Genomic DNA, 12,380 nt, shown 5'->3' on the forward strand with positions numbered 1-12,380 from the left:
CATCATCTAGGTCCTTTTAATTTGCTTTCCAATTGTTAAAGTTTTACACATCACATTTTCCTGGGGTCCCCTCCCTCTGTTAGAACCACAAGGGTACTGTAGAAAAGAACAAAAACACACTCAACTGCTGAGAGCACCTGTGTTTGTAATGGTGTTACTGACATCCTCTATAATAAAAGCCTTGAGTGTGATCCCGTGTCCTTTTCCGGCCCGTGTCTTTCTCAGCCGTCCTGGGCATCCGCAGAGCGCATGCCCAGAACGGCCAAGAAAGATACGGCCGCCCAGACACAGGCAGCCATGTTGAGCGAAAGCAGGGGGACCAGGAGGACAGAGGCAGAAGCGGGGGAACCGGGAGGGCTGAGGCGGCAGCAGGGGAACTGGGAGAGCAGCGGGGAACCAAAAAAAAAAAAACCCCGGCGGGGAGAAAAAAAAAAGTAAAAAGACGGGCCCGCGGGAGCAGAGACGGAGGCGGAGGAGGTCGGTGGGCGGCTCAGGGGTGTGAAGGGAACGACACAACTAGCCTCTTCTGGGGAGGAAGAAGCAAAGAAGGGAAGGGACCCTGCCAGCAGCTCCGCGGCCACACAAAGGGAACCCACTGTGGCCTCCTGCCTTGCTTTGCTTTCCCACGAGTGCCGCTTGCCCTGCTGAGCCGAGCCGAGCCAAGCCCGGCCCCTCGCCTTACCCAGCCAGCCCCGCTGCTGCTGCTGTTCCTCCGCCTCCTGAGAGGGAGAGAGAAGAAAGGAAGGAGTGAAAGAGAGAGAGGGAAAAAAAGGGCAAGAGAAAGGGAGAAGACTGGCCCCGCTTGGCAGGGGCCGCAGCGGGGGACTGGGCCCGCTGGCAGCCCAAGGTGAGGCCAAGAGCAGCACCCCCCCCCACTAGAGCCCGTTATTAAAACGGGCTTACAAATACTAGTTTATTGAATAAAATCTCAGTGCAACTTTCTGCTACAGCACAAGTATGTGAATTCTTTTACATCTGCAAAATTACTAGTTCAGTTATTTATCATCGAATAAATTCAAAAGTGAAGGCTACATATCTAATTAACATGCCAAGATATATATGATGGCATGATGCAATGACCAACCCCCCTATCTGGTTAGATAACACAGCGCCAGTGCTGACCATAGAAGAGATTTGTTCTGACATTTACCTCTTACAAGATGTAGTCAACAGCTACATCAACCCTAGAAAAAACTCTTTGTTGCAATTGTTCTCTCCAAGTTTCTGTAAACTTCATAAATAAGTTCTCTGTAATTGGTATGTTGCTCCAACTAAGGAATGTAAATTTAATGTATCAGATATGCTGGAGCTGTGCAACATTAAGAGCAAACTGCGGGGCTGTTCACACAAGCAGTCCTACCTGGGCTTGCACAGCCCTACCCACCCGGTAGGGCTGCTGATGTGGAGCACGGAGATCGGGTCTGATCCTGGTACTGCCCTGCCAGGAAGCCCAAGTTTTCTCCCCGGGCTTTTACTTTTTACATGCCCTTTACTGAGGGAATGAGCACACCCTTCTACCTCAGCCCCTGATCACTAGATCTGGTAATTTTGTCAACTTTCTATTATCTGGCTACTGAATTTCTAGGCTAGCTCCTAGATCCAAAGAAAATTTGTCAAGGCCTGTGTTAGGTTACAGAAAGGATGGTGTCCATCCAGGATCTCATATATGGAAACAGATGTATAGTACAAAGACTAGTACACATATCTATAAATACATTATTCTCATTAGATTGTACACTTTGGGGAGAGAAATAATCCTCTTCACATGGTATAAGACTATACAGGTACTGTAGGATCAAACAAATTAAATTAATAATGAATAAATAAATAATAACCAGAAGTATTTCTAAAAACCCCAAAACATTCCACAGTACCCTCTGATTATATACAGCCACCCTGCAGTTATATATAGATGGCATTTGCTGAAGTGAATTGCGAGTCAAAAACAGTATCTCTACATTTTAAACATTTTAGTTTGTCATCAGGAAAAAAGCCTTGCAATTTTATTACAGAGAAACACATCATGAAGAACAAGAAGAAATTCCCAAAATCAATACTCAGCATGAAACATTTTAGGGAGGCCCCAGTTCACCACATGGTTCTAAGTTTCAAATACTGTCCACAATAGGGCTTCTGGAGAAGGTCACAAAAGATCAGCGTTGTTCTTCAAAGAGATAGTCCAGATTTGGCTGTTGCAGTCTCTTCTCTTTGTTCTTGTTTTTGGTAAATTCCCTAAGCATCTCCATGACTTCATTCTCAAAGATTTCTGGAGCAACCTTGGCTTCTTTGAAGAGAAAACAAAATACAGAATTACCAGCTCCATACATTGCCTGGAGATAATTTACAGATCTAATAGCCTTTCCCCTCACTTTGTTAATTCATATAAAAACTGCATTTCCCCATTTCACAAGTGGCACCATTCTAGTTGTTCCTACAGCAATGGGAATAAAGAGGAATGCCTTGCTTGGCCAACTTCAACTGTAGGTTGTCATAACAACAATTTATGTAGCAGTCCAATCCAAAGGGACTTACTTGCAAGAAGATATAGAAGACTGGAGTCTTCAGCTGTAATCATATGCATGCTTTTTTGGGAGTAAATTCTACTGAACTGAATGGGACCTTCTTCTATGTAAACATACATAGGACCAGTGTTGTCTCTCATTTTTTCCATCTGTGTGCAAAATGAGTTTTGATCTGGGAGGCAGTATCAAGGCAGTGTGTGCACACATGCATTCAAAGTGGAAACTTCTCGATTAAACCTGAGCGGGAACTAAAATTAACTGAGCGGACATTTAAAAATGTGTGAAAGTGTGCACAAGTGCATGCCTTAGAGGGAACACTGCATAGGACTGAACTGTTAAAGTATATTATACATTACAGTTATGGTCCTGATTGTCTTGACAGCCAGGACTGGAAATTTATTTTAAACACATTTTTTACCACCCCATACAGAAATATTCTCTGTTTTACTATATCTGTATCTACACACACACACACACACACACACACACACACACACACACACACATATATATACACACACACACACACACACACACACACAAACCAAAAATATACCATATTCTTAAGTGGATGTATAAAGTTTTAGTCTCAGCTGACTCAAAACTGGGGGGGGGGGGTTTCAAATTGCCAGTCTTTTGTCTTCTAGGCACTTTAACAATGAGACAATTTAGATTTTTTCCAGCCTTTCTCAAAAAAAACCCTGCAACACATTTTACTGTTGAGAAAGGGAGACCAAAAGATGTGTACTGCCCTACTGCACGTACAAAGTAATCCTTCCAGAGACATAAAATGTCATAAAGAGCATAAAAACTAGTGACAATAAAAGATGCTAATTTATGTTACCTGTTGCCCAGTAATAGATATCCCAATCATTGCTGGGTTCATTAATCAAGCGATCATAAAGGTTCAACTGTTTCTCATTCATTCGGTTCAGATTTTCTTTAGCAAAGAAACTGAAGGAAACAATAAGATGAAATGTTAGTTCATGCCAAAACACCCAGAAAGAAACAGAAAGGGCCCTATACCTACCCAAAAAGGCAGGAAACAAAAATCAAATTAAACAAAAAAGGCTCAGTTAAAGACAAACCAATGTCTAAGTTCTCCAATATCCCAGGAAACGAATCCACAAAGGTATACTGGAATGGACAACCTCCCTTCTTTCTATCAGAACAACAGCAGAATTTCACCACAATGATTCTTGATGCTGTTCTTTGGGTGGGGGATGAAGTGAGACGTCACAAGTGCAGGTGAGTGCAACAAAAGAGAAGACTGTATCTTAAAAAAAAATCAGTTGATTTTCTAAAATAATAATGAATAGTGTCTGGAGAAAAATGATCAAGAGACAATTTTCTCTTTGTCATATTACTAGAGCTCCAGGTCACTCAGTGAAATTGACTAGTGCTGTGCATGAACCAGTCTAGAGGCCATGTTAGAGGTCTCCGAACTGGTTCAGAACCTGGCCGGTCCGGGGGGGGGGGTGTCTAGCTTTAAGGGCGGGGGGTAGTACTTACCCCTCCCCGCTGCTCTTCCCCCTCCGGCGCTGCACTTAAAAGCAAAGTTTTGGGGGCGGTAGCGTTCCTCCCTGCTGCCCCTGACCCCGTCGTTGCCGGGCAAAAGTGGAAGTTGCCGGCACGTATGCGCCTGTTGCGGCACGTGTGCGGCCGTCACGCACCACACACGTCGTGTGCGCACACAACATGTGACGTGTGCGGTGGGTGCCCGCCGCAACGGGCGCATGCATGCCAGCAATTTCCGCTTTTGCTGGGCAACGACGGGGCCAGGGGCAGCAGGGAGGAATGCTGCTGCCCCCAAAACTTTGCTTTTAAGTGCAGCGCCGGAAAGGGAAGAGTGGCGGGGAGGGGTAAGTACTAGCCCCCCGCCCTTAAAGCTAGACTCCCCCCCAGTGCCGGACCGCGCCTCCGTGCACATCCCTAAAACTGACTAGCAGTAAATTCAGAACACACAAAAGGAAGTACTACTTTACAGAACACATAATTAATCCATAGAATTTGTCTCCCCTCCCCAATATAGTAGTCATGGTAGCCACTGGCTTTGATGCCATTAATAAGTTCATGGAAGTATCCATGCAAGGCACTGGGGCAAAGAAGAATGAGATTCAAAGGAGTAGTTATGTGGAGAGCTGAAACATGATAACATTGTGGCCACAATCTTAAGTATACTTGCTAGGAAGCAAATCCTAGTTTAAGACAGTATGCCTTTCTTCAGAGTAAATATGACTCCCTACGAAGTGGACAATGAGGCACCTTTTTGAGGGTGGCTCTCTCTCTTTCCTAGTGGCTGTTTGCTGGTGTCTCTTCATCATGAGCTTCTTTAGAATAGGGAATAATCTTCTCAGTTCTTTTGCTATGTAGCGTTTTTTATGGATGTTTGTGCAAAAGAAAGTCATACTTCCTACAGATACCACAATTTGCATATATAATCCTGCCACTGAAATTAGCTGAATGAACTACTTTTCACACCAGAATATGCTGGGGGAAAGGTTTTATTTATTTATTTATTTATTTACTGTATTGTTAAAGAAGAAATTCTGAATTTAATATAATCATCTGATTTTAACTATTATTGTTCTCAAAAGATTTTTAATACTCAGCAATCAGATCAATAATTCAAAAATGGCATCATGCCCAAGAGAAGTAGAAAATCTCTCTCAGATTCAGGTTTACCAAAATGAAAAGTGTTTGAAATTGAAATCCTACAAATTTCAAACTATTATTTTACTTATCTTTTGCAAGCATGTTAATTTGAAAATGCTCATAATTCCCAATCAGTTACAGATACAAATTTTGCATAAACAATCCTTCCACTTAAAGTAACAGTGTAATACTTTTTATTTATTATTTATTTATTCGATTTCTATACCGCCCTTCCAAAAATGGCTCAGGGCAGTTTACATGGAGAAATAAACAAATAAGATGGCTCCCTGTCCCCAAAGGGCTCACATTTTAAAAAGAAACATAAGACACACACCAGCAACAGTCACTGGAAGTACTGTGCTGGGGGTGGATAGGGCCAGTTAGTCTCCCCCTGCTAAATAAAGAGAATCACCACATTAAAAGGTGCCTCTTTGCCAAGTTAGCAGCGGTTGACGAGTCTGGGAAATGTACCATAATAATAATAATAATTCAATTTCTATACTGCCCTTCCAAAAATGGCTCAGGGCGGTTTACACAGAGAAATAACAAACAAATAAACAAATAAGATGGATCCCTGTCCCCGAAGGGCTCACAATCTAAAAAGAAACATAAAATAGACACCAGCATCAGTCACTGGAGGTACTGTGCTGGTGGTGGATAGGGCTAGTTACTCTCTCCCTACTAAATAAAGAGAATCACCACATTAAAAGGTGCCTCTTTGCCAAGTTAGCAGGGGTTAGCAGGGATTTTACACCAGAATATGATGGGGGGAAGTTGTAAATAACCTTTTAAAAAACGCAAATTGACTTTGCCCGGTCAATGACCGGCCTCATCTGCTACGTAGTTCTAAATCACCAACGAAAACAACAGAGACGGTTCGGGTCGGGTGATTTACTGGGACCGGGAAGGAGGAAGAGAAGCTGCTCGCTCACCTGAGCAGGAGACAGTTCTCCAGCATGCCCCTCTTGCGGCTCTCGTACAGCAGCCGGGCGCGCTTCTTCTCCAGGGGCTCGTGGGGCCGGGCCTGCCAGGGCGGCAGCGGGATCTCCAACAGGTCCCGACCAGAGTCGGACGGGGAATCTCCCCGGTAGCCGCGCCTTGGCAGGTGGACAGCATAGCCGCGGAAAGACAAGAAACGCTACAAGACAGAAGGAAAGGGAGATCCCAAAAAGCCCACAATGAACGGTCAACAGTCATCAGCGACAGTAACGACCAGAGAAGCCCATAATCCCTCCCCCCCAACCCCCACCTCCCGCTCTACTTACGCGACCCATCAGCGCCGCCATCCCAGCCAACCAGCGACCGTTCTATCCCGTCCTCACTCTTCGATGCTGGTCTCTATGGTTGTCGCCTCTCGCTCCTTCACCCAGCCACAGTACGGCTCGGCCTCTCCGTTGCGCATGCGCGCTGGAGCTATTCAATCTCTTCCACCAGAAGCCCCTCCTCTACGGGGAGCTTGGTTTCCCCCCCTTTTTCATCATAAAATTATCCGAGGGATGTGTGTGTGTGTGTTTAATGTTTATTTTTTTAAAATTGTTTTTGCGCGCGCCGGTAGTCGTAGGCCGGAAGAGGCGTGTTACGTAAGGGAGGAAGGGGCGGGGCGAGGAGAGGAGGCGCTTGCTGTGGCGGTGAGAGAGAGGTTCGCGCGCGCTTTAGGCCTGCTTCGGATTCTGGGCCTTGCGCGGTATAACGGGGGCTAAGTAGCGCTATGTGGGGGAGCGCGGTGTGTTGTGGAGGGTTCGTGCTCCGGCGACAGTTACCAGTGGGGCAGGGACAGCGCTCTTCACGAGCAACGCGCGGGGGGAGGCGGCGGGCGCGAGCGAGCACAGCCATGGCCGCTAGCGCGGGGTGGGGGGGGCGTGAGGCGGCGGACACCCCCCCCGCCCCCCCCACACACGTACGTCCCCGCAGCCGCGTTGCGCCCTCAGCGTCTCCTCCCGCCTTGCTCCTGAAGTTCCGCCTTCAGATTCATGCAAGGAGAAAGGGGCGGGGCTGCGCTGCGGATGGAGGCCCGCCTCAGTCTCGGCGGGTTTCCTGGCGTCCAGGCGGGCGGCGCGGGAATGGGCCTGAGGACACGGTAGCGCCAGGCGGCTCTCCGGTGGTCACCCTAATCCGCCTCTCTCTTCGTCTCCCCACCCCCACCCCATCTTGCTATTCCTATTCTGCAGTGCGACTCTTTCTCCCCCATTCTCTCAGTGGCGCTCCTGAAAATATGTCGGAAGGAGTGGACCTCATAGACATCTACGCCGACGAAGAGTTTAATCAGGTGAGAACGGGTGCGGACCCGCCAGGCGGGAGGGAAGGAGGATGGGCCGCTGCACCCGCGAGCAATACAAAGGATGGTGTTTTAGTGCGCAGGCAGGCAGGCAAAGAAGAGAACTCCGTCCAAGTCCGGACCTCAGGCAAAGAGACCATTTAAGTTGGGCAGCGGAGCACAAACCGTGAGATATTTTCCCCGCAAGTATAATGAGTTTGTTTCCACAAAAAGAGATGCCTATGCTTCGGATGGGAAAGAGTGTTTAAGTAAAAAATGAATGGTGTTAAATTGGAGAACTTGTAATAAACTTTTCATATTTGTTAATTGGTGTGAATAGTTTCAATGGGCAAGAAAATGAATGACATAAAACTTAATCTTTATCAACAAATCAGGTGAAGAATGCTCGCTGGAAGAAACGCTGATAAGTTTTGTGCGGAAGCAGTATAAGAGAGACTCTCCCCATAAAGTAATAATTTAGCTTCTATTGGAAGAATAGAATACTATTGGAAAAATAAGATTCTAATTCTATAAGGAATATGTAGTCTGGTTCTCTGGTCAGGTCAAAATGGCTGCCATACTAGACCCTGTATATACAGATAGAAGCTAGTCAGTACCTGTCAATACTCCACCAGTGGTACCACACCAACACAGTGACAAAAGTTAAGATATTAAAGAGATAGTGACTTGCCCTCAGTCATGTAACTGTACCCAGTTCTAGCACTTGCACAGGGAAAACACAGTGAAGATGCTAGAACACTGTGCCTATATTGCTTGCAGCCTTTGTGGTGTTTTCTCCCAGAACAGGACCAGTGAAGGGTTGTAGGGATGAGGAGCAGCAGCCCTGAACTTTGATGCCTTAGGGCTGTAGAAAAGAGTGCTGTGAAGCAGAGAAATGAATTCAAATTCCTGGTGCAAGTAGAGACAATCCTTCCCCTTTACTTTAATACCTGTTTATAATATTTTTGATACAATTAAATACTGTCACGTTGGGTTATCTAAATGATTGAAATAGCTGTACAGTGGTCCCTCGACTTACGAACTACTCGACATAAGTATTTTTCGAGTTACAAACGGCAGTTTTAGATCTGGTTTTAGATGCGGTTTTTTCGACTTACAAATTTTTAGATGGGGTTTCCTCGACTTACGAATTTTACATGTGGTTTCCTTGACTTGCCTGCCTGTTTACTGCCTGTTTATTCTTGAAAAGAAATGTTCCTGTGCAGTTTGCAAGCCTTACTGGGGGTCTGGGTCTTTTTTCTAGGCTCCGGAACGCATTAATCCGTTCCCAATGCATTCCTATGGGAAACCGCTTTTCGACTTACGAACTTTTCGACTTACAAATGTGCATTCGGAACAGATTAATTTCGTAAGTAGAGGGACCACTGTATGTTTAAGGGAGAGTAATTCAGACATTGTGGTCTGTGTTTCATTTGTGGGAAAGTGTATTGTGTTACAAATGTTAAGACTAGAGTTCAATTCCTGTTCCCGATATGTGTCCGTTCCCTTATTTCCAAACTAAATCAGTTTGCTTCATTTTATCTGCTTCAAAGCAAATCAGTTTGATTTGTTTCAAACATAAAAGATAATGAATTGAACTTGGTGGAGACAGTGGAACAAACCAAGTTCATGTGCAGAAGAACTGCTCAATAACCACAGGGATGTGGGAGCAAGCAGCCAGTGCATGCATAATAATTCTTGTAGTGTTTGGTGAGGGATTATAAACAGGGACCTCACTCAGTGGTAAAGTGCATGCTTTGCATGCCTAGTTCCCAGATTCAATCTCCAACATTTCTAATTATATTATCCCAAGTAGTGGGGTCTAGAAGGACCTTGGCCTAACACTGGAGTGCTGTTGCCAGTTGAGAATAATCAGTACTGAGCTATAATTTGTAGATTAAGACAAGTCAATATCAATATGACCTTAACAGCCTCTCATTTTGCTAGCCCATTGCTTTCTACCCACTTTATCTAGAATTTTTTCCTGTCTACCCATTGAGAATTGCTAGTATAGTATAGATTTTCCCAGGGTTCCTGGTGTCTGCCTGTCTATTACAGACCCATGATGGCCTCCAAGCTGGTTGTATCAGGGATACAACCAGCATTTCTACTTGGCAATGGATGTACTACTTGGATGAGGTTAATATCTGGATATTTGCCTCTTTGGGGATGTGTTTGAAACCAACCTTTTCTGGATTACTGGAGTTGGGTACCTAAAATTGATACCCACTTCCCACTGGAATACACATCAGATGTGTATTCTATGGATGCATTTTGATAACTACAGCAGACATACACAGCTGCTTCAGTAATTTTTGGACATGTGAGTGCTAGTTGAGTTGGTGCAGTATCACACTGGGCCTTCTGGTGCTATGTGAGCCTGCTGCATTAATATTGCTTTGCTCTCTTCATGGTTCCAGGTATTGGCCATATCTCTTCTCTGGGAGAATTGGATGGATTCCTGTTTGCCTGTGCAAGGAGGGGGTATTTGTTAATAGTGGTGCCCCTTGTTTGCAGTTGGAACACATAGGGTATGTGTGAGTGCAAATTTGTCAGCCTGTGTTTCCTCTGTTAAAAAAACCTAATTTGATATCAAAGTACCTTACAGAACTATTTTATGGGAAAATATTATTGTGCATACAAGTCTTTTCTATTCCCACAGTTACTTTCCTGAGAGGAAGGTTGCTTGTTCTTCTAAAGCCAATGTAGTTATCTGATTTGTGGAAGTCTTTAATCCTGAACAAGAACACCTATAGAATTTGTGTGATTCTACATTATAGTACTTGTGTGTCCTTTCTCCCAGCCACAGACTCCAGCCTCTTTAATGTGTGCTCACCTGGCTTGCTCCCCTGCTAGTGTTTGGGCACCTGTTGTGGGAGGGAAATAGTGTTTGGGAGCTATACTTCTCCATTGGTGCATGTTGCCTTGAGTTCTGTCTTCAGCTACCACTTGACTTGCTGCATGCTCCCTGCTGATACAAGGAAGAATAGTGCAAAGGTGAGTGTGTGGTCTTATGACTGCCTGTGTGTCCCATTTCTCACCATGACACATGATGGGAGCTTAGATGGAGTAGTGTGTTTGCCCAGATGAGCCCTCCAGATAATAATGGAGAGTACTTTTGTTGTTGAGGTGGGGGGGGGGCGTTGTCTACAGGGACATGAAACTGCTTGTGGATAATCGAAAAATGCAAGCCTGCCCCTTTCTGTGCATGTGTTGCTCTTACCAGTGCTGTAGTATTTTAAATGCTCCCTGATTCTTTGTGTCCTTTTGTCCATTTGTTAGCCATAATTTCCCCTTCTTCCCTATAGTAGTCTTCTTTATTTCTGGTTTTCCATTACTGCTATTTGTATTTCTCTCTGCTTCCATTGTAGGGTCAGAGTGGTATATTCTTCTCTCACATCTTGATATGTGTGTTTTATGTCACCTTGCTGCTGTTTGAATCACATTTGAATCCCACTCATTTATGATCAATGCAGTGGAAAATTTCCCACTACTGTGTTTCCACAAAAAAATAAATTTCTAAAAATACAAATTTAATTTTATAAAACAATTCAAAATGAATAAATAGCAATGCAATGTCAGGAAAACCTGGCAGTTTCAAAATTGTGGAACTTTTTTCAGGTGATTATCCCTAAAAAGTAAGTGTGTGTGGACACACATGCATGTGCGCTATATTGATTTGTAGATGGGGTAAAGTAAAACTAACAATCTAAACAAACTGTTATGAGTTCATTTGATTAGCTAATCAACTCAAAAGGAAAGCTAAAATACTTATTTGGTCTCGGACTGTAAGAGAAAGAAACTAAAACCATGATTAGTTTTGTTTTCATGTCAAGCAAACACACAGAAGCTGGGGAGGTTGGATATAGAAAACACAACTGAAGTGATATCCACTGTTTTTCAAGCAGGGGCTACTGACAAAGCATTCAATGTGAGAGCCATTTCCTGTTCTGACTTCTGCATGGTACTGTGCAGTTCTCAGTGCTAGAAGGGCCCTTTAAGAGAGATGAAGCCTTTTCTTAAGAGCTCTAGGAAAAAAGCACTGGAAAGGGCTACATTTCACAGCATTCTGTGCATGCCTTCCAAGATGATCAATGTGATAAATAAAATGATGCAGACACTCAAGAGGGCTTGGTTTCCCTTAAAGGGACCCCGGGGCACTGGGCAAAGTGCAGTACTACACATGAGAATGGTCGCCTCTGCATGGTGCCAAGCGGACTGTGCAGAGTATTCAGCTTTGGCCAAGCTTCACACAAGCCCAATAAACAATTAGTCAGGGAGCTGCATTTAGGGTTGTTGGGGACTGCCACTGGTCCCTGGGCCTTACAATACAGAACACTGCACTATTGCATATTGTCTTTGAACTTCTGAAAAGTATTTCAATAAAAATAATCCCCACACAAGTTGTTTAAACAGAAAAAAGCACAGTAAGTGTGTTTATTGAATTTTCCTAATCAAATATTGCTCCACAAATATTTTAGCTAAGGAAAACATTTATGCGGCACATACAATTAACATGCTTTTTTAGTTTTATTTATTAAATATAAATTGGATCACATTTAGGACATTGGAACATTTTTTTGATGCATAATTTTCCAGAAAACATGCATCACTGGTTGCAACGTCACTGAGTAATGTACAAGTGCAATGTTGCATTGCCACAGTGATGTTGGCAGGTATGCAGCAGATCTTTGTGCTGGTTTCATGCTCTACCTGTGCAGTAGCAGGACTCTTTTCAAGAGTGCCAAAACTGAGTACTAGTCATCACTTGTCCTTGCACTGCAGATGAGATATTTGTGTGCACTGGATGCTGACTGTAGCCCAGTTCAGATCTTTTAAAAAGCATGGATTTTGGATTGGGAACATGAGACAAAAAAGTGCCAATGTTAAGGAAAAGGGATGCTATATGTTGATACGTCTCAAATTTATTTATCAAATGGGCCAGCAGT

General features: G+C 44.2%; 2 protein-coding genes across 7 annotated transcripts in view; one reads left to right on the top strand and one right to left on the bottom strand.

Moving 5' to 3' along the window:
- SDHAF2 (succinate dehydrogenase complex assembly factor 2) lies at positions 1-6,954 on the bottom strand. The gene is made up of 4 exons (XM_053257031.1): positions 6,443-6,954; positions 6,110-6,315; positions 3,367-3,476; positions 1-2,284 (listed from the first exon to the last, which is right to left on the bottom strand). The coding sequence occupies exons 1-4, from the start codon at positions 6,461-6,463 to the stop codon at positions 2,154-2,156; spliced, it is 468 nt and encodes a 155-aa protein (XP_053113006.1). The 5' UTR covers positions 6,464-6,954; the 3' UTR covers positions 1-2,153.
- The window catches only part of CPSF7 (cleavage and polyadenylation specific factor 7), a 23,915-nt gene continuing 18,191 nt past the window's right edge, over positions 6,657-12,380 (top strand). Inside the window, exons 1-2 of one of the 6 annotated variants that reach the window (XM_053257010.1) lie at positions 6,657-6,681; positions 7,346-7,443. In XM_053257010.1, the coding sequence (XP_053112985.1) occupies positions 7,390-7,443 (54 nt within the window). In that variant the 5' untranslated portion in view covers positions 6,657-6,681; positions 7,346-7,389. The other 5 variants (XM_053256993.1, XM_053256989.1, XM_053257001.1 and 2 more) reach the window with 5 other exon arrangements.

Source organism: Hemicordylus capensis, chromosome 1, assembly GCF_027244095.1.
Source record: "Hemicordylus capensis ecotype Gifberg chromosome 1, rHemCap1.1.pri, whole genome shotgun sequence".
NCBI classification, from domain to species: Eukaryota; Metazoa; Chordata; class Lepidosauria; order Squamata; family Cordylidae; genus Hemicordylus; species Hemicordylus capensis.

Excerpts from the sequence above, each read along its gene's own strand:
- SDHAF2 (XM_053257031.1), bottom strand. The coding sequence starts at position 6,463 with ATGGCGGCGCTGATGGGTCGC. Across the intron at positions 3,477-6,109 it reads GAGAACTGTCTCCTGCTCAG|TTTCTTTGCTAAAGAAAATC; the intron begins GTGAGCGAGCAG and ends TGTTTCCTTCAG. Across the intron at positions 2,285-3,366 it reads TATCTATTACTGGGCAACAG|AAGCCAAGGTTGCTCCAGAA; the intron begins GTAACATAAATT and ends TTCTCTTCAAAG.